Source organism: Thamnophis elegans, chromosome 1 (genome assembly GCF_009769535.1).
Source record: "Thamnophis elegans isolate rThaEle1 chromosome 1, rThaEle1.pri, whole genome shotgun sequence".
Lineage (NCBI taxonomy): Eukaryota > Metazoa > Chordata > Lepidosauria > Squamata > Colubridae > Thamnophis > Thamnophis elegans.
Genome location: NC_045541.1, coordinates 95,287,300 through 95,313,186, shown reverse-complemented (window position 1 = coordinate 95,313,186; position 25,887 = coordinate 95,287,300). Strand labels below are relative to the sequence as shown.

General features: G+C 33.8%; 1 protein-coding gene across 1 annotated transcript in view; it reads left to right on the top strand.

The window, feature by feature from the left end:
- The window catches only part of LUZP2 (leucine zipper protein 2), a 372,060-nt gene that overhangs the window by 290,685 nt on the left and 55,488 nt on the right, over positions 1-25,887 (top strand). Inside the window, 3 exon segments of the mRNA XM_032227123.1 lie at positions 21,735-21,809; positions 22,770-22,799; positions 22,801-22,935. Coding sequence (XP_032083014.1) covers positions 21,735-21,809; positions 22,770-22,799; positions 22,801-22,935 — 240 coding nt within the window.

The following is a 25,887-nucleotide window of genomic DNA, read 5'->3' as shown; positions in this document are numbered from 1 at the left end:
AAAAGCACAGATTGAATCAGTCTAGGAATCAGAACCTGAGTGAGATAGCCCAGAGGATAGCATTTTAAAAAAAAACATTATATTATCAAATGTTATATGTGATATTATATAAAATACAGCATTTTATATTAAAAACTACCAGCAGATACATAATTAATGAAAGTTACATTCCATGTGATAGTTACTGAATCTAAAAAGAGAAATGAATTTTAAACAAAAATGGAGCATGAACAAAATTAGGAAATCTAGTTCTCCAAGAATATTTCAGTGAAGAACGTTTTAATGAAATGCTGGTGCAGATGATCTGGTTTCATACATTTACTTTTATTTAATGCATCATTTTTTTTTACTTCGTTGTCTGCTTCTCGCATAATTAATAAATGGTTTGTATCCCAAGATATTATCTTTTAACCACAATGCAAATTCTGAAAGAAGTCAACTTCCGGTTAGCCCTGTCTGGATCCACTCTATAAGATTTGTGGTAATTCAACTAAGTTGCTACAAACTACTTTCTCCTTTTCCCACAACATCCATATACCTTCCCCAAAAATCTGCTGAATGTGATAGATTTGAGTATAGTATATGATAAACATAATAAATTAAGCAAGAAATATACTTCTCTGGACTTGTGATCTCTTCATAGGGAGCAGGGGGGAAAGTTTGTTCTCTAAATTATGTAGTTTGCAACATCTTTAAGGTTTAAAGCAGTTTGTTTTTTCATAGAGTGAAGATTGTAGGGATAGTATTATGTATGTCATGTTTAAATAAAATTGATAGCATGAAACACAATGTTCAGTGCTCATAGTTTAACTTAGAATTAATTATGCAAAGAATACCTCTTAGTTTAATTAATTTCTGTTGAAATAAAAAGGAAAAAAGCACATGAAGCAAACATTGACTATACACAGAGCCAAACTAAAAGAACATCATATAGAAATTCCCATTATTATCCTTCCAAATACCCAATCCTCTTTAGTTTCTAGAGCTTATATTTAGGAAGTATTAAAAATATTTTGAATAATTAGTTCCTTATTTTACATTTTAAAAATCTGAGCACTTGTTGTATAGGCTTAGGAACATTTTAATCAAAAAATATAAACATTGGTTATCTTCTAATAGTGTGGCAGGTCGAAGTAGGGTAATCTGAGAATTTGCTTTTGTTCAAAAGGTTTGGAAGTTACAGATAAAACAAAGAGTGACAAGGATTTTGGAAAGACATAGCATTTAGTATCTTCATCTTTAATTTATTCAGGCTAGAGTTTATGCCCTCCTGGCAAAGGCTACTGCTAGCAAAGATGCCTTGCATATGACATTCCCCAGATGGATTCATAAGACTCTGCCACACATGAATAAACAATAATTGAGAATATATGTACCTTAAGGTTGAACTGGTGGCTTTTTTATATTTCCTGTTTCCTGCTTATTTGACTATTAGCTGCTAGTGAGGAAGTGTGATGGGATGTGTCTCTCTCTCCTTGACTTTTTAGATAAACCCCACCTATATACTATATAAAATATGGTAATAAATTCCTAATCTAAAATGTCAAACTAAAATGTATCACTGATAATGTCCGTTCAGGTAACCAGGATCAAATGAATTGATGAATTATGGCCCACTAAGCACTTTTCTATGTCAGTCAGGAGCATTTTATCTGTGAGGCTTTCAAAAATTTAATATCATCAAATCATTATTTGTTTAGCAATCAATAAAATATTTTTATTGGGAATCAGGAAAAAAACCTAATATTTCTAACATTTACATTCTAGCACTGGACTAAACCAGACATGATTTTTCTTACATTATTTGATATGTTTGAGTTTCTGGCTAACAAAGAGGCAAATCCATTAATTGTATTAATTATGTACAGTGCAACTAACACTCTTTTTAAATTTAGATTAAGCCCACAATTGTCATCTAAAATTTGAAGTTTGAGAAAACATAGCCATCAGCTTCTGTTTCACTATGTCAAGACTCAGAAGTGAAGTGGGGTAGACCTAGCTAGTACTAACTCACCTACTAGTACTAGAAATACAATATCAGCAAATGCCGATGTAGATTAGGAAAGGGAAAAAAATCCAGCAAAAGGTAACAGTAAGCTATATTCACACTGTGCCAAGAAAAGTACATGGATGTGTTCCTGGGAGTCAAATTCAACTCAAAGGAGATCTGCCTTCACAATCTATCCCACCTGCTCTGTTTGCTTCCCTTATTTTCAGAGGGAAGAAGAGTTCCACAATGGTGGAATGGGGAAAGAGGAAGGTTTCAAGCATTTATTTTTTTCTTGTGATAGGAAGAGGGGAAATATTTATGTGTGCAATCATTTCTATACCTCATTTCCAAAGACTTGACAATTATAATAATGGTAATATAATCAAATTCATGAGAAGTTTCTTCAGTTAACAATAACCATAGTCCTGCTCAATTTATGTGTTTAACTGTATTGTAATATCATCCCATTGTATTCCAAAGCAGGAAGATGAATCGGAAACATTACTAAAATTCCATCATAAATTTACTCCCAGAGATCCTCATAATCCAGCCTGCCATTTGTTCATGGAGAGTTATCCTTGGTTACCAGGGAGCTTGCTTGCTTGTTATTTATATATATTATTATATTATACTTTATATTATACTTTATTATTATATACTATTATAATATATATAGTATTATATGTTTGTCTTTTGTTTATTTATGATTTATTTATTTAATATCATACCTTTATCATCAGTACAAATAAATCTCAGCAGCGAACATATCTAACACAACTTTCTCTTCTTATATTCCCTACAACAACCTTATGTTTTTATATTTAGCTTATGTGCTAAATCAAACTGTTTTCCAGATAATTTTCTTTTTGTTTTAGCATTTCAGTGTTTGTGACTGTACACACATGGGGATCAAGTTAATCCTTCATCTATTCTTTTTTTTATCCACACATTCATTTATTAAAATTGTTCTAAAATGAAATGTTATTTTACTCCTTTGAGCTTTCTCTTTCCCTTTATCAGTAATTAAATTAAAAAGGACTAAATTCGAGATTTGATTCAATCCCATTTGCTGAAGCACCATTCAAAATACAGTTGTTAAATTAGAAAAAATCTTATATTTAAAAAATAACATATTATCTTTATTACTCTCTTCATCTTCTCTTCATCTTCTATTATCAACATTGTTGTCAAATTTTAAAATGTAGGATTTTTAGGGCACAGACTTATCTGCTTTTTAAAAAAATACGACATTAAGTGCCATTTATGTGGATAATACTATTTACATAATATAAATCTATCATCATTTTTTTGTATTCACATAATATAAGCCTAACATCATTACTGCTATTTGCATATTACAATTATGTCATTATTACTGCTAGTCTGGGGTAAATTTGTGTGATGCTACTTTAAGCATTTTTGTCCAAGAGGTAAGGTCAGCTTTATGTTTAAAAAAGACACAACATAGAATTATTTATCTCACTGTGAATACAAATATAGAGGGGGACAAAAATCTGTGAACAAAATATAGCAAGTGAAATGAGGTTATTATGTCAGTTCACTGCACTAACATTATTTAAACATTTATAGAGTCTTTGGATGTAAAAAAAAGGAAGTGGATCTTTTCCTCTAGTGATAGAAATTTCATAGTAGTGAGTTTGTTGAAGATGAGAAAGAGATATAGAAACTCCAGGCTAAATCCAATATGTTATCTTAATAACAGGAGATGTAAGCCTGGAGACAAGCATCTAAAGCATATTATATTTTTATTGCCAAACCACTGTTAGCATATTGTTTGCCAGAGTAAATACCGAAACTCGTTTAATTCAGAATGGAAATGGATATACTGTGAAATCATCTGAAATGGCAACTACTTTTTGCAGACTATGTCCTTAACAGTGCATCTCTTTTGCAAACTTTCTCTTTTTCATCAAGAATGATTTATTTAGCAAAAAATAATATTGTGCCTTACAATTTTACAAGTTGAACCTGGAAATCATCTGTCAGGACAAAAAGAGATTTTTATTTCTCTCAAGATGGAATTGAAATGGATCCTTTAAAAAAAAGATTTTTTTTTTGTTAAACAGAAAAACACAACCCCAAAGGAAAAAAGGAGATAATATTTTGTTACATATTGTAGAAGTGTATTGATTGATTACAAATAACTTTCGTGCATCTCTTCCACAGTCATTATAGTTCGTATCACATTTTATATTTTAAATCAAAAATCTTTATATATCTTACTATCAACATCCTACAATTCTCATTTGACTATAATTGTTTTAATGTCCTTTTGCATGAAAAAATCCAAAATTAAAAACACAACCACATAATGACATTTCATTAATTATTTGTAATATCATCCACTAACATTACACCTTTATAACATGTTCTAAGTAAGAATTAATTATGATTGATAACAAAATTTCTAACCGTTATTCCAAGTCATTGTTTACTATTTGTATCCCAATTCCTTTTATTGAGCCAGTACACACACACACACACACACACACACACACACACACACACACACACACACACATATATATATATATATATATATATATATATATATATATATATATATATATATATATATATAGTTAACTATATCCCTTGTCATTTCATTGTTAATATTATAATTGTTATTTATTAATAGGAATTCATTCGCTAATTATATCGGTTTTCCTCTCTTCAAACCAACACATGTGTGTAGTTTGTTATCATCAATTATTTATTTAACATATCACTCTAAAGATTACTAAATTACTAATCACTAATTATATTGTAGAAGTGTGTCGATTGGCTACAAATAACTTCCATGCATCTCTTCCACAGTCATTACTTATAATTCAAATCCTTACAAATCCTTACAAATCCTTATGTATTTAAAATCAAAAATCTTTATATACTTTACTATCAACATACCACTCTTCTCATTTGACTGTGGTTGTTTTAACATCCTTTTGCATGAAATAGTCCAAAATTAAAAACACAACCACATAGTATCATTTCATTCATTATTTCTAATATCATCTAACAACATTATCTCTTTATCACATGTTCTAAGTAAAAATTAATTATGTCTGATAATAAGATTTCTAATCCTCCTTTCCAAATCTCTGTTTACAATTTATATCCAATTCCTTTTATTAAGCCAGTACATATATATCGTTCACTATATTCCTTATCATTTCATTGTTATAGGTATTATTTAACATAAATTTATTCGCTAATTATATCAAATTTCCTCTCATATGTATGTATCTTAATATCCTTGTCAATTATTTATTTAACATAGCACTCTAGAGATTACTAAATTACTAATCACTAATTACTAAAATTAACTAATTTTTATTATCAACTTTCATATATCAGCCTGTATCCTTCCAGAAATAATACAGTCTTATTTATTTTGTCATTTGTGGAACTGACCTTCTATTTATTTCCTTAATAAAATTTTTGTGAACTTCTCTCCGCAGCTTGTTGCTTGTAGCATCACTTAAGTAATCTTGATGCCCTCCATCTGCTATTTTAATCAGCTTATTTTTGGTTGTCAATCGTTCTTCTGAGAAATTTTCTCTCCTTAAATCCATTGTTTTTCCTCTTTTCCTTCTTTCATGCCTTGAAATATGGGGTAGAGTTCCTGTTGATCTAATTCCCATTTCCATTCTCCCCTTATTCCACTTTTAACCATGTCCACTCCACTGGTAATGTAATCTTGTCTTTATATTCATTTTCCCCTTCAATTTTTGGGACTCTGACCCCATCATTTTTTTTGCTGTTATAAACTCTATTTTTTTTCCATTTTCTTCTCAATTCTCTCTGTTCTTTCTAATAAATTTTGAATTCCGGCCAAGATGTTTTGCAAAGTTATTGTTTCTTTTGAATATTGTGCCATTTTGGCAAGCTGATAGATACTGCCACTCTGGTTTTCAAGGTTTCTTATATTAAATTAGCTTAAACGCAAGTTCATTTATGATCTTCAAAAAAGAAGGTTCTGTTTCTTTTTCTCCCCCACTGCCAGTAAGACTCTCAAAGTGCACCTGTAAAAATAATTTGTGCTCTTGCTTCTTATCACTTTCTATAAATAAGTTGCCATGCCTGGAGATACAACATCAATGAGATCAAAAGGAGAAGGGAAAGTGCATTGTTTCAAAACTCAAGCCCCCAGCCTCCAAGTGGCAATATTGCTTCCCACTCTCTAATGTTATTTCAAACTTAAAAGAAACAGAGTTCTTAAATGGAATTAATAACAAGTAATGAAAGGCCTTGTTGAAATAAAGAAGAAGACTTTAATCCTTAGATTAAAAAAAATAGAAGAAGAAAAGCTGATCCGTTTTCTTTAAAAAAAAGTTGCAAGCACTTCAATCCACAAAGTAAAGTTACAAAGAAATAGAAACATACTATCCAAAGCAATCCAGTATAGGTTAATTTCGCTGCTTATTTTGTTCTGCTTTCGGATTTAATTTAACTTTAAAAAAAAAATTTTTGGGGGGGGCAGTCTTTTCCAAAACAGTAAAGTTTCCTCACCAGATGGACACACTTTCTCTTTCCACTTCCCTTCCATTCTGGAGCTGTCCCAACTTCATCAGCCTGGGGCTGGAGTTTTTGCCTTGAAGAACTTCTCTTGGATCGATCAGGGACTTTGTGGTGTCCCTGAGCTGAGCACGACATATTCTTCCTGTTCACCATCTCTACAGGATGGTTTAGGTCCAATTGGACCATCCAGTGGCAAAAGTACCGTTAAGGGTCTCGGAACATTGAGACCGCAGGTCCGTATCGTTGGCTCCTCCTTCCCTTGAAATGGATTCTGAAGCTTCAGATAAAACATGGTAATACACAGTTCACTCCTTTAATATAGCCCTGACATTTATATGCTATAGTGACTATTAGTTATTTTTTGAAGACAGAATACTCACTCACCCACCTGTTCAAAATTACTACTGGTAATCCATCTTTAGATTACATGGCCAAAGGAAGGCACAATTCCTTTACTCTTCTGGTCTGTATAGAAGAGACAATTATTATTGGATGAATAGGTCAAAATACAGTATAAATAATTTGATTACAGTAATGTGTTTGAAGTTGTCATTAGATTTGCTATTCTATACATACATAATAGTTGGGCAGGTAATTTACAAAGACACAACCAAGCTATTGGAAGACTTGATGGACTAATTCAAAAAACTTCATTAAATCTGAGTTGGTACATGTATAAGAATGCTATCTGTAATCTTTTTCATTAAAGTAAGTGTGCTTCATGATATAACATGGTTGTTGGTGTGTGTGTGTGTGTGTGTGTGTGTGTGTACTGGTATGTACTGGTATGTGTATATGATCTGCTCAGTCACCCCTTCATCTATCAACTTTGTAACACATTTTGTGCAACAGGTAAACTGAATTAAACTGAGTGAATGAAAACTCAGGGTGAAAATAATTAAAAGTAACTACTGCTCTTATGTGTCAGGTGTGATGACAATTTTACAAGTATGATAGGAATCTGTCTCATTAACTTATAGTCAAAGTCAGGACTGAGTAGAATCTTTAAAGAAAATCTCGGTTGCTAAACCCAAAACAAAGGGAATTTCTGGGGATCATCAAACCTTGATATAATGCTTTGGAAATATCTCCTGAAACAGGCTTTAATATAGCTTGATTAATTTCAACTCATAGCTCTTCCCTTATATCATAAGCAACAAAAATAGTAACAAGGCTGAGCAGAAGCTAAGATTTACTTAGGTCCTGCTTAGGAGCACAAAACAAGAATCAATGTACGTTTTAAATCAGAGTGTTGTGGGTACTTGAGGATCAAGAAATTTGTGACAAGAAGAATCTCATTTTGATTTTGAGTGACTTTTTGTTTGGACAGTTTTGGGCTGGTTCATAACCTTTCCAAAGATTTTCAATAGTTCATAACCTTTCCTTAATAAATAAATTCAGGTTCCTAATTACACAACACCAGTATCAGAAGCAGGATACCCTCACTTACACAACACATAATATTTATCTAGTTAAGGGAAAAGGGTGATGTTTTATTAAATTGTCTATAAATAATTTGAAATTATCAAAGAATTTGATTTATCAAAGAAAAATATACACAAAAAAGTGTATAAGTTCTATAAAACTTAGTGAAAAATCTTTCAGGAGAAATTTCAATCAGGGAAACAGGGGAGGAATCTGAGTTTAATCAAATTGTACTCTTCTCTTTATCTCCCAAAAATAATTATTTGACTTATGACCATACTTTTAATGACAATTCAAAGTTACAACAACCTTGGAAAAAATAACTTATGACCTGAATACACATGGGCATTGCATCACTTTTGCAGTTATACAGTTACACTTCAGGTTCTTTCAACCATCTTGCATTTATATCAGTTGCAGCATCCTGTGGTCACATGACCACAGTTTTCCACCTGTTTTGCTGATTTCCAGCAAAAAAGGAGCTCACTGGAGAAGGTAGATTTGTTTAACAACTGGTAAAAATTGTCATGAAATCAGTTCCAACTTGACTTAAAAGCCATTCTGTGGTTTACAACTGTGGTTGTAAGTCAAGAATAACCTGAATTACAAAAATACCTCAACTCTCTTATGACAATTGGAGCTGTATGGAGCAAAACAGATACACAAAAATAAACTTTCTCCATGGTCTATTGTTATAACATACACATATCAGTTTAAGATTTAAAAAATCATCTATCCAAGAAATCCAATGTAAAAATAGAATTGTATGTATGTATGTATGTATGTATGTATGTATGAATGAAATAATTCTTACATGAAGTTATGTGAAATGATTTCGATACATTTGGGAAGGCTGATCATAGATCCGTGCTTTGTCAGAGAGAACAGTTAATTTTTACTATATGGAGGGATGACTTAGCTATCAAATAAGTGCATTTACTTCAAGTACCTTGAGAATAGGGTGCTAACCTCAAACACATCAAACAGATGTGTTCAACACATTTACCAGCTGTCTCTTAATGCTTTTAAAAGACTATTGTTTCAGATCTTGTCTTGAGGAGCAAATTAATGACACGAGAACTGCATGCTTAATGGACTGCAGTAAAGAAAACATATATATTTACTCTTGATGTGAGGATTTTTTTTTGCATGCTCATTATATACAGTGAGGCTCATTAATTCCAAATTCCCCAGCACAAGAGAGAGAAAAACTTTTGATGTAGGTTTGACTGTTGTTGCAATGTATATGGTGTATCTAATCCATTTGGATAAGCACATTTGCATGAAAGCAGCCTTCTGAACACATGTAAGATGTGGACTGAAGAACCATTGCAAGGCTGTTTATAATGCAAATTAATTTTAAAGCTCACTTAAAGCTGATCCAGGAAACACATTTTTAGACTGATCATCATTTTGTTTTAATTTTTTATCTTTAAAATGTCCTATATTTAACTGAAACCTTGTTACATTTTTTTTAAAATATAGAATCATACTTAATGAGAATAAAAGGATTCAAAATAGGGACAAAACCTTCCTTACATTTTGGTTAGGATTTCAGTATTCAAAATATTAGAATCAGACATAATCAGAGTTTACATCTTGTAACCAATAGCTTTAATTTATTGTGCACTTATTGTGCACCTGTCAGCCTTTCCCTCCTCCCAATATAGTTTAAAAAATCTATTTCAAAGAAGGATATCTAATATTACTGTTCCATTGTGTAAAGTATTGATTATTCAAACTCTGATCCTGGAAGTCTAGTGGCTTTAGTCAAAATATGTATGCAAAACATGTACAACAACAACTTTCATTCAACAGCTAAGAAGGACAATAGGGAGCAATGGAAGATACATTTTTATACCATTCTGTGATAGCATAGTTTTGCGATAGTGGCAAATATCTGTAGCTTGGGTATAGGATGATGGTGGAGGTTCATTCTTCTAGATTGTGGGTTGGTTTCCAAACATTTTGTTACAAGGCTAGATAATACCTCTAGTGGAATTTAGGGGGGTGTCAGTGTCAGTATTCTTCTGCTTCTAAGGGCTTAATAGTATGATAATAATAGCATAAAAATAATAGTATAATTTTCCCATTAGAAACCAGTGGAAGCCTGGCCATTTTTTTCTCAGAATGTTAAGTATGCATTTATTAGAGAGCCAGTTGGTATAATAATTAATATGCTGGACCAGATATAAGGAGAACATAAATTTTAGTTTTCCCATAGACATGATTATGGGCCATTCATACTCTCTTAGCCCAGCTGTCACACAGGCAGTGGTGGGATTCAACATTTTTTACTACCGGTTCTGTCGGTGTGGCTTGGTGGGCATGACTTGGTGGGCATGGAAGGGGATACTGTAAAATCTCCGTTCCCACCCACTCCAGAGGACGATTACTGCAAAATTCCCATTTCCTCCCGATCAGCTGTGACTCTGGAGGCGGATAATAGATGGGGACCAGACCAGAAATGGTATTCTCTGAATTACTCAAAATTTCTGCTACCTGTACTCCAAAACTGGTCAGAACCTGCTGAATACTACCTGCACACAGGGTTATTATTGTTAAAAATAAGAAGAGACTCAAATGTAAACTGTACTCACCAAAAAGTTATGTTTCAAAAGAACAACAAAACCTCCAAATCTATCTTCCTCTCAAAAAAACAAACCCAAAAAACAAAAATAAACAAAAACCAGGAAGAGAATATTTTAGTTCAGATTTACAAACCTGTACTGATAGAAAGTTCCTCTGACTAATTTGTTCTATTTTATTTTACACACATAATAATTTAAAAGAGAGTCCGTATCCTGAATTGGGTTTGAGTTGGGTACATCCAAGTTCAAGGCCTCTTTTGACCACAGAACATGACTCATTCACTCTGGTCCAGCCAATCTTTTCCAGTTACTTTTTTGTGACACTGAATTTAGGGAAGACTTTCATGTAAATTGCTTTATAGTAAGCACTAAGAGAAAGGGTGCTTTAAATATATTTATAATGCTGGTTCTCAGCAGTTGAGTAACAGTACTGTATATTAACACATACAGGAAAAAGACAAAAAATCACTTATTTCTGCCACATTCAGATAATAAGGCTTACTTTAAAAACTTACATAGACATGAATCCTTACTATTTTACTTGATGGTGTAATTAAGACACAGGTTAACTGACCGAGATAATCCCTGAAAGCAAACATTTTTGACTATAGAAACCTGGCTACGTTATTTTATTATAAATAGGACATAATATTCAAATTTATTTTTTCATTATAAATATATCAAAACAGTTTGTTCGCTGGCTTTTATTTCTTTTAACTCTTGCTTGCTTCTTGCTTCTTTCCTATTTTTGGACTCCACTCTTTGAGAATAGATTCATAAGCCCATAAATAGGCTTATGATAGGGATGGGGGGAATGTTCTGCCAGCGTTAGTGCTTTCGTGCATGAACAGTTGCCTGTAAATAGATCTGTACATGCACAGAACATTAGAAATGTCAAAACAAATGCCACAGTGACTGGGGAACTGGGGAACCAGTTCAGGGGTGTGGCAAGCCTGCTGTCCATACCGGTTTGGCGACCCAGTCACAATTGCCACTACTGGTTTGCCCAAACCGGTGCAAACTGGTTAGCAACCCACCTCTGGATAGGGATAGAGTATAGAAGGTTGAAGATTTATTCTATTTATTTATTTTATTTATATAGTTACCCATCTTGTATTGTTACTGTGAATGGCTCAAAACACAGAATAAAACAACTACATGAAAAATATATAAGATTAAAAACAAGAAAAAAACATAAAATGCAATCACCAGGGAAAGCCAATAATTCAAGAACAGTACAGCCAATTCATGGGTTCCATGCCACTCTGATCTTCAGGCCAGAGGCAAAGCTAGATCTTCTGGCCCTTCTGGAAGGCCATCAAAATCGAGGTCCAGTCTGGCCTGGGGGTAGGAGAATGATGTTCTCTAAGATGGATGCAATAACAGTAAAGACGTCCTCCTGGGTCCCATGTCTAGTGGATTGAATCATACAGTTTCTTTTCTGATGGACAGAAAATGTCACTTGAGAGACACAGTCTCTCAACCCATCCCATACCTAGCCCATTTTTAATAATATTGCTTTCAAAATAATTTAACATAGATGCATCTTTTTTAAAATCTTCCACTGAAATGAATAAAAAAAATGCAAATGCCTGGAGCATCTGCTAAAAGGGCAATTGCTATCTTAGGATACATTAACAAAAGCACAAAATATAGAAGTAAGTGCTTCAATATCTCCTCCGCTTGATTAGATTCTATTTGGAATACTGTGTCTGGGCACCAGAGTTCAAAAAGGCCATTGACAAATTGAAGTGAAATCAGAAAAGGGCTACCAAAAGGGTAAGAGGTCTGGAAAACAAACTTAAACAGCCAAAAGCACATTTACCTTAGCAAACAACATTCAGATAAGCAGCCAGCAGAAAAAAAGCAATACCCTAGTCAAATCACATACAAGGAAAAAAAACTATACTCCAACTAAAACTGGTGGGTCAAGTTGCTACAGGTATAAACAATCAGAAAAGTTCACTTTTCCATGCAGTGTTGAGGTTACGTAGCCTGATAATTAAATGTCTGTAGGAAAACAACCAAGGTCAAAAAATAATAAGAATCCAACAGAACTTAGTGGGTGAATTAAAACTATGAGAAAGTAGCTTAAGACTAGTCATTAGGAGGAACTGACTTGTGATAGATTACATTAAGCCATTGATTGAAAGATGGATGTGATATTATGGGAAGAATAATGTTAGTCCTCAATTAACATCCACTCATTTATCAACCATGCAAAGTTATGATGGAACAAATGAGATTTATTACTGGTTCGCATAGCTGTGGTTGCTGCAGTGAGTCCTTGATCACATAATCATGATCTGAGCACTTGGTGACTGGCTCACAATTATGGCATGAAGCATCTGGTAGTCGCATGATTATCATTTGTATCCTTAACTGTTGGTTCTGACAAGCAATATCAATGGAGAAGCCAACAGGAGGTCACAACTGATAACCACATTATATCACAGTGCCCTAATGGCACAGGAGATAGAATGCAATATTGCAGACAAACTCCACCCTTAGCCAGGAGTTCAATACTGATGGGCTCAAGGTTGACTCAGCCTTACATCCTTCTGAAGTCGGTAAATGAGGATCCCAATTGTTAGGGGAAATATGCTGACAGTGTCCTGAGTCTGCTGTAAAGTATTTTCAGGCAGGTTCAGTGGTGGGTTATGATTGGTACGCCCCAGTACGGACATACTGATACCTGCCGGGAGCACGAGGTACCGTTCCAGTACTCCGGAGGGCTCACTCACCTGCCCACGCTCCTTACCAGTATTTGAGTTGTTCGTGGCTTCCGTGCATGCGTACGGATTGTACGGCATGTGCATGATGTTCCACCAAGCAGCTGGAACATCACAGAGGCGTAGCAGAGCATTGCAGGCAGTAAGTATGCATGCACATGTTCATGTGGTAGACGTCTGGCCCCATTGTACCATACCAGTTGCACCGGGATCCGGAACCCACCACTGGGCAGATTATAAGTCTAAGTGCTATTACTATCACTCTTAATGATGGTGTGACATTCACTTAATGCCAACAATTGGAAATACTAAAATTGCCATAGCTAAGCAGCACAGTAACATGGCATTGCATTTTACAACTGCATCACCGAGGGATGGAAATTCCAGTGCCAACTACTGTTTTTAAACAAGGATTACCTGTGTAGTATAATCTATAATCAAATATAATTGATAAAATAATAACATCCATATCTATCAAGAAAATGAGACAGATAGTTTAACCTTTTTCAGCTTGGAAATAACCATGTATAGTTGTCTTACTAACACTAAATATTAAGGTATTAACTGAAAGAAAGTTTCACTGTGGACCAATATGCAATAATACATCAATATATGGGATATTGTAAAGGAACATATGGGTGACCTTGAGGTATAAGGAGAAGAGGCACCTCCTAGGCTACAAAATGATCAAAGATAGAGGAGCCCACAGTCACTTAATGGTCAGAGAAAGAAACATAGGAAGGACCACACAGACACAGACACACAAACACACACACAAATACAGACCCCAATTATCAAGAAACCACCAGGACTAGAGTCCTTCCTAATTGTACAGATTTAATTGTAGTGACTGTCTTGAAACAAAGGCCATGGGATTAGTGACCCGATCCTCTAATAAATGTACAGTAGCAAACACAAGTTTTTCTAAAATTAAATGTTATCATCTGTTGATGAAGAATTAATATTACACTATTCAGATTAAAATTCAAAGTCTGGAGTCTTTGTAAAATCTATTGAAGACAGATGTAGCAAGATGTATAATGCAGTATTGTTTAGCTTGTTTAAGGCTACAAGTAGTCATTTATTCAATTTATCACGTTTTCTTCTATACTGTTGCCATGTGCACTGTAATAAAAACATGTTATTGTTGAAGATTCAAGTTTTTATGATGCTATAGACTAAAGATTTATATCAGTCCAAAAACTGATGAGATGCAGAAAGTGAACTATATTTTTTTCAATATATAATTTTTTAAAAAAACTTTAGACAATTGTTTTGTTTTTTTGTATGAAATTGCAATAGTATAACCTTGACTGAATGCTTTAATGGTTGCCTTCTCTAATGGGTCGTGTTAGGTCTGTTCTTTTATCTATGACTTATCTATGACTTGCTCATCATGAGGTACCTTTTTGTATACAGCTACAGACGCCCCTTTACCAGCAGAAGTTAATGTTCCATGAATGGGAAGAAATGTTATTCTATTAAATTTTGAAAGCTGCTATTTTATCTCATCACTGAATCATCAATGTATTATTTTTATAATGGTCTACATAAAATTCCTAACCTAAATTGCATAATAAAGAGAAATAAGAACAAAAGAGGAGAGGAATAGGATACAGAATCAGAACTATATAGAGATTTCAGTTGCTTCCATAATAATTTAGTATAATAATAGGGTGGATGGTTTAAATCAATTTAAGTTTTGGTGTTGCTGGGATTTAAAGAAGCCAGAGTTTTAGTCAATAAACCTCTTCATATTTATAAAAATAAAAGCTTTAAAAAATCTTGCTCTTCCACACCTCCTTCATTCTTCTGTAGTTTCTTTGAATCCGGTATGTGTATTAAGGAAGTTATTACATCTTTAATGAACTGAGAAATCCAATTTAGAAACCATCTCTTGCCTGCAAGGTGGCCTTAAGCTTCTGGACTTACATTGGAAGTTAATGGGATGCTTAATGCCTAGCTCAAGCTGTTCTGTGTTACAGGTTAGATAGATAAATTCAAGTTGAGCGCGAGCAGCAGCTCTACAGCCAGACCTTCTGAAATGTGCCATAAATGACCACAGCAAGAGGGGACCTTCCAGCTTGTTATATGACTACTCATATTATAGAACAGTCATGGTCAAGGTTGTTATTTACTCTGCGGAATTGTAGAATTGCTTCTTAGTTGCATTTGCTCTGATTGAGACCTTAGAAACAGAAATAATTAAGATACAAACATCTCTAAACTTAAAAACAGGCAATCCTGGGACTTATAAAATACAAGAACAGAAAAAGGAAACTGAAAGAGAAAGAGAGGAAAACGTCTAACAATCCGCCTTATTGTAAGATTTTGGAGGGATTGGTAATTTTGCTTGAAAATAAATGATCTCATTTTGAAAGAACTGGATTCCTTTGTTACTTCTTGATCCTTCTAAAACCAGTGACCTTGTCTAAACCAAATAGATTTCTTTTTGGTTGTCTTTTAATTCTTCTCTTCACCTGAATGCACATTTATTGCATTAAGTGGCATACCAAACAACTATAAATCTTAATCTGGAAAGGCTTGCCTTGTAAAAGAACTTGGAACATAAAATTGGGGCATGGGAGGTGAATGACAGAACGTGAAACTTTCTTGCAATCAATAGATGATGAAATAAGATTCATAGTTGTACGTGTGCTGCACTGATTTTCCTTGGCCTTAATTAATAAACATGGGCATACTAAAACACATCATGCTTGATATTTTTACTTTTGGAGTCAACATATTGAATGGAATAGTCATTATTCTATGAGGTTTCAACATTTATTTTTAAGGGAGTAGCCTCCTTACCATTTTCAGATCCTGTCTTTATTAGGGAAAGGAAAGAGACAGAAAGGGCAAGCTATAAAAATTTAATTTTTAGGTTCTAATTTTGTTCGCAGTCCTGAACAAATCTCATACAGGTAATTTACTTACTTCAGTGCAGAGTATGCCTGAAAATTTACCAAATAAAGATTGATTTAGAAAATATTTTAGTCACTGAACTACAATTCCTTAGAGTTCTCCATATTCTTCAGTCTCAATTATTTTAAGAGAGTTGCATCCTAGTAAAACTATTAATATTTTAATTATTATATCACTTCTATTTGGTTCATTTCAGTCTCTGAGAGGATTTGAAAGCTTCACCACCACTTTATAAATGTGCATTTTGGCTTTCTTCCAGTTGTATCCCATAAGGTTTTGACTATAAAGAACTTCAAAGCCTTTAATGGTGTTTTCAAAGGAATTTAGAACAAACTAATTTTGTTTTAAAACCAAAATAATGCCATATTCTTTTTAGATTTCTGTTGCAATTCAAGGACTCAGAATAGCGTATTGTTTTTTTTATTTAAAACAAATTCTGAGATAGATTAACTGAACTAGCAATTGGTTTCAAATTTACCTATTCATGAATCCAAGCCAGACTCATCTTTATATATTGACTAGTACATGCTTCACTCACCTAAGCACCATAATTTATAAAATCTGTAACTTATTTTTTCCCACAACTCAAGAGCCTTAAAAAAGAATCCAGGAATAAAGGTTGCCACAATCTCATGATTTTTTCTTCTTCTTTAAAAAGGTGATGTTTTAAACATTGTCTATGTCTAAATGACCAATCTCTTCACCCAATAGCTTTTCACTACCACATCACAAGTGATGTGGTTATACAAGTAAAGCTACAGCAAGATTGATATTCCCACCCTTTTGATTCAATGGCCTGTGAACAAAATGGGATTTGTGCAAGATATTCAGACATTACCCTCAATCACTTAAATTAAATTGTGGTTGAAACATATAAATGTGCCCAGCACCAGGTTAATGGCTAACTATTAAATGAGATTAAATTATAAATTGGATAACATTTACCTCCACTCCAAAACTGATATGCTATATGACAAATTGTATGCTTTGTAGGAGTGAAACAGATTAAATTATGTTAGGTTTACTATTCTGACTCAGAAAGAAGGCAGAGGGCAATCAAAAGTACTCACACACAAACACACAAACACAAAACATTGATTAAATTTTTGTTTTGCTTGTATATATAAATGCCTTAAATTAGAGGAAGGTTAGGATACGTAATTATAAAATTACATTGCAGAGTTAAATCAAACTGCCTATGAAATTATAAAACATTTTTTAAGTATGATAGATTTTCAAGAAAAGAAAAATGTAATGAAAGTTTTGGATGTTTTGACAGCAAGAGAATTAAGAAATTCATTTTATTTTACTGATCTCTATTCAAACTTCCTTAGTATGATATTTTCATACTAAATATGTGAGACTCACTTTCAAAGCCAGTGAAATTTATTGACTTTTGCCTCCTCTCACATTTGACTGTTTTAAATTGTGTATTCACTGTATATCAATGGTGGGTTCTGGATCCTGTTGCAACCAGTACAGTTGCAATTGGGCATGACATCCTCCACATGAATGCCCACAGTGCACACATGCTTCTTACCATCCAGCGACACCTCCACAAGCCTCCATGACACTCCAGCTGCTCGGCGGACTGTCACGTAGGTGCTTTATGCGCTGTGCACGGAAGCGCCGAAGAATTTAAAGACAGGTAAAGAACATGGGCGGGTGGGTGGGCCCTCTGGAGCACCGTACCAGAACAGTACCGTCTGCAGCCTGCAACCCACCACTGCTGTATATCAATAGATGTACAAAAAGAATATATTGTCTAAAAAATATTAGCAAAAACATTCAAACCCATTTGCACCAACTATCTTCCATGTGTATGGTATACCAATTCATAGTACTAAGTGGAGCATACCTATCAGCAGTTAAAAATTCAAACAAGATTGAAATCCCTGCAATCTTGCTTAGTGCCTAAATGGCCAATATTGCATAGTTGATATAATTGAAAACAATCATTTAGAACATAGAATAATAGAGTTGAAAGCACCTTGGAGGTCTTCTAGACCAACCACCTGCTCAAGCAGGAGATCCTATGCCATTTCAGACAAATGGTTGTCCAGTCTCTTTTTGAAAGCCTCTACTGATGGATCACCCACAAATTCTGAAGTCAAGACATTCCATTACTCTAACCAATGCTCTAATCATTAGAAATTTTCTTCTTAATCTGGGTTGCTCTTCTCCTTGGTTAATTTTCATCCATTGTTTCTTGCCTTGCATTTTGGTCCTTTAGAAAATAGTTTGACCATTGGGTGATCAATGTTAAGTCATTGGATACAACCATTTGGTCAGGAATCCAAAGGAAAATATTTCAGAAAGATCAACATCTAGCAACCATTTAAATATATGCAGTGAAGTGAACCCATCAACTTTTGGGAAAACTTTTGATTCCACCATTAAACTATTTTTACTGCTATGAAGCTATTTCTATTATTTAATCAGAATTTGTCCTTCTGTAAAGGTGTTTGTTCATTTCTTGCACTCTAGAATAACAAAAAAAAACAGTTTCTGAATTTTATGTGCACTGTAGCACTATACAAAATTTAAAAAGTTCTAATATATCCATACTTTATTCAATTATTCTTGATATTTTATTGTCCTTTTATGAACTTGTTTATTGCCTGATGGTGTGATAACTAGAGATTCAAACAATCTTGGTGGTGAGGGCTGACCAAAATATAATAAAATGTGGTTTTTACTGCCATGTTTTCCCATATTTATTCCAAGGTCTTTTTTCCACTAATTCTGTTACAGTTAGGTATCCCCCATCGAAAATATATGCATAAGATTTATACAGAGATATTTTTTGTTCCTCTGTCAATTTTGATAATTTTATTTTCAGCTCATTTTTTAAATTAGGTTTGTTTTGAATTTTAATTCAGCCTTCTAGGTTCTAGCTACACATCTAATTTAATGTCATCTCCAGATCTCATAGATCTCCCCCCAGTTTAGCAAATACAAAAATGTTGTATATGCATGAATGGACTCATCATCAATGAACTATGATCCATTTTAAAAAAATACCTTTCCTATTGAAACTTAAACTGAAGATGGACATTTCTTTACTTCACCTAGAACATTTTGATTCATGTAAAATTGGTACATCTGGACACTGGACCACAAATGTAGTCCTAAAGTTATACAAAACTGCCCACCAGAAATATTTAGATTCTTATCTATTTCTGTGAACAAATTCAAATAGTTCATTACTGTACGTATGTACAAATTCAGAAGTTATTCATGTTTCATTTTCTTCTAACTATTCTGCAAAAAACAAAAATATTCCTTGTTAATTTTAAAAGCAACATCCCCTCATTTTAGTTCTATCTTTTACTTGACACTTCATTCTGATTTTCATTTCTGAAACCTGCTAACTGAACTATTCAGGAAATTCCACAAAGTTAAACTTAGTCAAGTTAGTCCAGCCTTTCATGGTTTGAGAGGAGCCATCATGTGAGTCTGGTTAATTCTTTGGGACCTAGATCTAGACCTGTACTAAGCAGCTGAGTTTTACCAAAACAAGGACCTGGAGGACACAACTGCAGTGCAGTTCCTCTTGTTCAGTCAAGGATGTGATACAATTCTCTTCAACAAAGTACTTTACATCTGACCAGTTCTCCTAGCTGCTAGAAAAACTGGACGACAGGCTCAGAGTGACACAAGGTGAAGAAAAGTGTTAACTTCACTTTGTTTTAAAAACTGGCCAGGGAATCATATTGCTTTATACAGCAGCTATCAAGAGGTACTATGCACAAATTTTCATTAAATGAAGCATCCCTTAAGAGTTTTGCACTATTGCTCAAAATTTAATTTCCCCTTAACTGTTTTAATTTACTTTCCATATCTGTAGAAGGATTCCAAATTAGTTTTATATTTATTTTGCTTTGAATGTTTGTTAATTTGTGATAGAAGGTAAGCCATTCCAGTTTTTTCTTCTATCTACTGGTTTATCATAATGGCACATTAAAATGTAAAGGATGAAACTGTCTCTTCCTATAATTTTCTAAAGGAAATATGAAAGTCAGACATCTGGATGGTTGGCAACTTTGGGAAAAATTAGCAACGGACTCTAGTAATTGCTTGTTTGGCAATGTTTAGTGAAGAGCCCTAAATGCAATGTCCTTTATGACTTGTGAGATAAAACCTTGCAAAGCAATTCATATGCTAAAAATGTCCAGTGCTGTATAAAATTTCTTATAGTCAACATAACCATCTGTCCATTATACTTTTCCCACTTCTTTTACATAAACATTAGATATAACTATGAAATTATTTAAATTTTTTTGGGGGGAAGCAATTATCTGCCAATCACTTGGTAGTCATATTTATTTTTTTAAAAAATATATTACCCAGATTTTCTTTCATATATGGTAGTTAAAATGAATGGACTGTAGATGACCCAAGTGATCATGTTGCTGGATTAATAGGTAACCAATTTCAAAGTATAGGTTTCTAGTCCCAATGACACTAAGCTCAAACATTACTCTCTTTACCACTATAAGGAATGGCTGTATTGATGCTAATGACCACCATGCATTAGAGATTGATTCACTAATGTTAGAAGTTGCCAATTATGCAGGGTCCTCTCTTATATAATCGGATTATTATTTTTTTGCATGCTCAATCATGTGCAATTTCATTCCATACTGAGCAATGTTGCATTGATATCAGTGGACAGAATGTTGTACTGTCAGTTTTGCCCCAAAGGGCATATTTTCCACAACCCATTTGAAACTAATGTGTCCACATAAATCTTTTATAAAATGACTGGCCAACTGAAATAGTAATTGTTTCATGCTCAGAGGATAATGGGAAATATTGCAAAGTATTCAAAGCAGCTGATTATGAAAAATGAAATCACTGTCTAGCAAAGACCAAAATTTATGGGGTGAAGAAAAAGTTATTAAATAATTAGCATACCTCTTACAATCTGAGAAGGGGTATTCGAGAAAGAAAAGCAACAGTAATTCTTTATTTTTTCCTTTTTTCAAATTATGACTCCTAATTGGTTTTCTCCTGCAAAATTACAATACATGGACAAGAATAAAATGGGAATATTCATGATGCAGCAAATGGAAAAAAGTTAAGCAAACACTTTCAATATGTTATTTCAGTTCTTTATTTGTTTAAAAAAAAGAATGAAGAAAAGTTGTCGTTTCACATGTATGTGAATTGTAGTCTCCTTTAATGAATAAAATGCCTTCCAATTATCCAAAGTTATGCAAGAATTGCCACATATGTGTTTCGATGAAATTTCTAAATATTTAAAAACAAGGTGGAATATGTTTGGCCCATTGAAATTGATAATAAAATAGTCCCCAGAAAGGGATTTTAAATTCTTCCTTTTTATGACTATCCTCTACACTTTTCCGAAATTCCCTAAAGAAAATATTACATTGTCAAGATTTTTTTCCCCAGTGTTGATCTATTTTAGTTACCTTATTCTTCTTCCAGATAGGTTAGATGAGTTTAGTGGGTGAAAAATGGTTCATAATTTATACTAGCTAATTTTCTTTTTATTTCCCACAGGCACAGCAGCTTACAGACTTGGAACAAAAACTAGCAATTGCAAAGGAAGAATTGGAAAAAGCAGCTCTTGACAAAGTAAGCTGTCTTCGGAGCATATCCACAAGCGTTATTAATAGGCAGCTTTTGGGCACCCTAATTTAGAACTAATTTTTTTTATTCTTGTAAAATCATAACCATAATTTTGATTTTGCATGTAATTAATGTTTCTTTTGAAAAGTGAAAGCCACCATGTTGAGTCCTGACATCGCACTAAGCCATTATTTCTTTCACCTATGCAATGTTGAAAAGATACCATGAGCTTATTCACACTGGTTTAGGTTTAGGTTTATTAGATTTATATGCCGCCCTTCTCCAAGGACTCAGGGCGTCGTACAACATTAAAAGAAACACATAATACAACAGTTAAAAAAATTAAATAGAATAACCAAACCAAACCCAATAAGAATTGACAATGACACATTTTTTAAAAAAGAATTACAATTAAAATTAACAGTAATCAATAATTTGATTTGTTTTGTTCAGGCCAGGCTGGCTTGCTGGAAAAGCCAACATTTTAGGGCGTGTCGGAAGGATCCGAGGTTGAGGATTATACGAAGCTCAGGGGGCAGTTCATTCCAGAGGGAAGGCGCTCCCACAGAGAAGGTCTCCCCTGGGGGTCACTAGCCGACACTATCCGGCGGACGGCACTCTGAGGAGGCCAACACTGAACACTAATTATCAATTGTGGCTTTCAAATCACATGCTAAGCCAAAAGCAAACTAACCATATTATGGTTCAGTGTGGTGAGTTAGTTCCACAATTTTGTCTGACCATTAGTCTAGCTATTCAATGTTGTTTGCAACAGTTGGTCATACCATGCCTTTGCCTTCCCAAGGAGTTGTCCCTGGGGAGCTGAAGTGAGGAACAATGTATTTTTTATCTATTCTTCCTACTTTGAATCTGGTCATTTGCTTGGTGAAGTTGTTTTGGTTGAAATTAGGATTTTGTTAAAGCCTGAGTAAATTATTCCTTATAATCCTGTGACATTTCCCCCAGGAATCACAGCTGAAAGCTCTGAAGGAGACCTGTACAGCTATGCCTCTCATCCGTTTTGCACAATCAGTCTCCTACTGCCAATATAATCCCTTCAAGATCAGTTGAGAGACAGACATCATCTTTTACAAATGGTTCAAAAGCTCCATTTCAAGTGACAAACACAAAGGTATCTGGTTTTGCTTTTTTTTAATGAAAGTTTCTCTCAATATTCTACCAAAGTAGGTCTAAAACTTATTAAACAAGAGAAATTTTCAAGGCAGTACTAAAACTATCTTTATTGTCACTGAGTTTTGTTTGCCTGTTTACATAGGATTGAACTATTTATTGTCTGATATTATATATATATATAATATATATAATATATATATATATGTATATGTATATGTATATGTATATGTATATGTATATGTATATGTATATGTATATGTATATGTATATGTATAGTATATGTATATGTATATGTATATGTATATGTATATGTATATGTATATGTATATGTATATGTATATGTATATGTATATGTATATGTATATGTATATGTATATGTACTATGTATATGTATGTATGTATGTATGTATATTCTCTTGTTGAAGTGTTCAGTTTTGGAGATTAATTTGGTTCTTTCAAAATCAATTTCATGTCCTGTTGCTTTAAGCTGCTGGAAAAAGGAGAAAGTTTTCTTCTTCTTTTCTGACTGCATTCTTGTGTTCTGCAATGCGTGAATTTATTCTCCTATTAGTTTGTCCAATGTATTGACAGATTGCATTGTAAATTTATTTATTTTATTAAATGTACTTACATTAAATGTAAGTCTGTCCAAGAAAAGATGTTTTTTGCAATTGATTGATAGTAATTTTACCAATGCCAGTTATTTTCAAGTGACATTCCAGATGTTTGGGGATTTCACCCAAGGTATCTAATGCCATTGGTACTATCTTTTGTTTCTTTGCCAAAATTGTTCTTCAGAAATTTTTTCCCCTTTTAAGCAATGTCCAACCTCAACAATGTCTCCAAGATACATTTCAAAATGTCTCCTTAGGCAACATTTCTGAAACACCATTGTAAACTTTCTCTCCAGGGTTCAGAATAATCAATAAATAGATTGTAATTCATAACATGTTCCTTCAATATCTTTCACTGAGAAATATGATTGCTTGTGAGATATTGCTGACGCTAGGCCATGTCATGAATATATCTGGGGAAAATGGGTCATGAATTTGCTGCTTTGTTCGTAGACATCTTATTGTAAATATATATTACCCATAGTCACAATTCTTGAAACCTGCTATTGTAGTACTTGTTCACGGTGAGTAATGATCCAAGTTTAAATTATACTCATCACAACCAAATTATATTATCGAACTATTATACTATATTACGATACTGAAAAAGACCATAAGGTATAAATTGGATGAAAAACTCTTTGAAATAATGCTATCTGCAAGACAAGCCAATCTAGTTGCTGCTTATCAAAAGTAGCAAGATTCACAAGTATTACATTTATAACAGTCACCGCCATATTTTTAAAAGTACACATTTCAATTCATTTTAGACAAAAAAAAATGCCAAAAAGATTAAACTAAAGGAATGGAACAGTTCTTTATATGTCTAATATTAGTTAGCATTAAAAATAAAAAGATAACCAATTCCTGATTTGATTTTATGAAATAGTTAACAGAATAACAGGTTGCAAGCAACCTTAGAGGTCTTCTATTCCAGAGGTTGGTCACCAACTGGTGGTCTATGGACCACTGGTGTGAGAAAATTTTGGTGCTCCACAGAAAAAAAATTTGCATTTTTTATATTGCACTAAATTAGGGGTCCTCAAATTACGGACCCCGGGCCGGATATATAAAATGAACACTTGTATTGCTACGGAGAGTCTCCTTCTTCAGGTCCCTTTGTGTGGATCATAGCAGGGCAGAATTCTGACTTGGGGTATGTTTCAGCCTCCTGGTACTGGGCTTCGGTCGAAGGCTGGAGGGAAGTGTCATTGGTGCAAAGAGTTGGAGGGCCTTGTTCCAGTGGGACAGCATCAGGGCCTGGAACTGGCTGACCATCTTAGCCTGCTGAACCTCCAGCACCAGTATCTGGCCTTGCACTCCCGCAAGTCTTCCCTCTGCTTGGAAAGCCTATGTTCATAGTCCTCAGTAAGGTGCTTTTGCTGAGCCTGCTTCTCAATCAGATCCAATTTGAACAGAGCCAGCTGTTTTGTCAACTCTTTTTCATGGTGGCTGCTTAGCTCCAACAACTGCTTCCTGTTGGGGAGCTAAGGAGCCTGGGTGGGGAGTTGAGGAGAGAGTAGAAACTGGAGAGGCATCCCTTGATATGATTAACATTGAGTTGGCCATGCCCATCCAGTCACATGACCACATGACCACGCCCACCCACCCAGTCATTAGTCAGATCATATTAGTAGTCCGCGGGATTTAAAATGATGAATTTAGTGGTCCCTGAGGTCTGAAAGGTTAGGACCCCTGTTCTAGTCCGAATCCTTCTCAGGCAGGAAATTTATATTATTTCAAACAATGGTTGTCCAATCTCTTCTTCAAAACCTCCAGTGTTGGAATATCCACAACTGCTCCAAACATTGTAGATAATAAACACACTGTTTCTTGCAAAAGAATTTGGCTGACTAGATCAGTAGTTGTCATCTGAAATGAAAGATTGTATTAGTTATAGTACTTTCAATTTAGTAAGAATTACATATCAACAACATAGAGAGCAGTCTGAAACAAGTAGTTAAAATGATAGACGAAGCTACTTAAAAAGGACAGATTCACATTATATTTTATTTCGTTAATGTTCATGACAAACCTGGTTTTTTTTATTTAAAACATCAATAGCTTTTAATGACAGAGAGTGTAGAAATGGAAAATCTGTTTTTTTTATCATTTAATGCAGTTCTCCTATATGTACATGGACATTTCCAATAATCTTTTTCTATCTTTTTGAAAAGGAATCTTTCTAACTTGTTCTCAGAATATTGATTGCATGCACAATTAATTTAAAAAAATAGAAAGAAGTTAGCCTCCAACAAATTAAAAATGCAAATGGGCAGGGGGGTAGAGAGAGAAAAAGAAGAAAAAGTTTAGAAGACCTTTGTTAGTAGTTATGA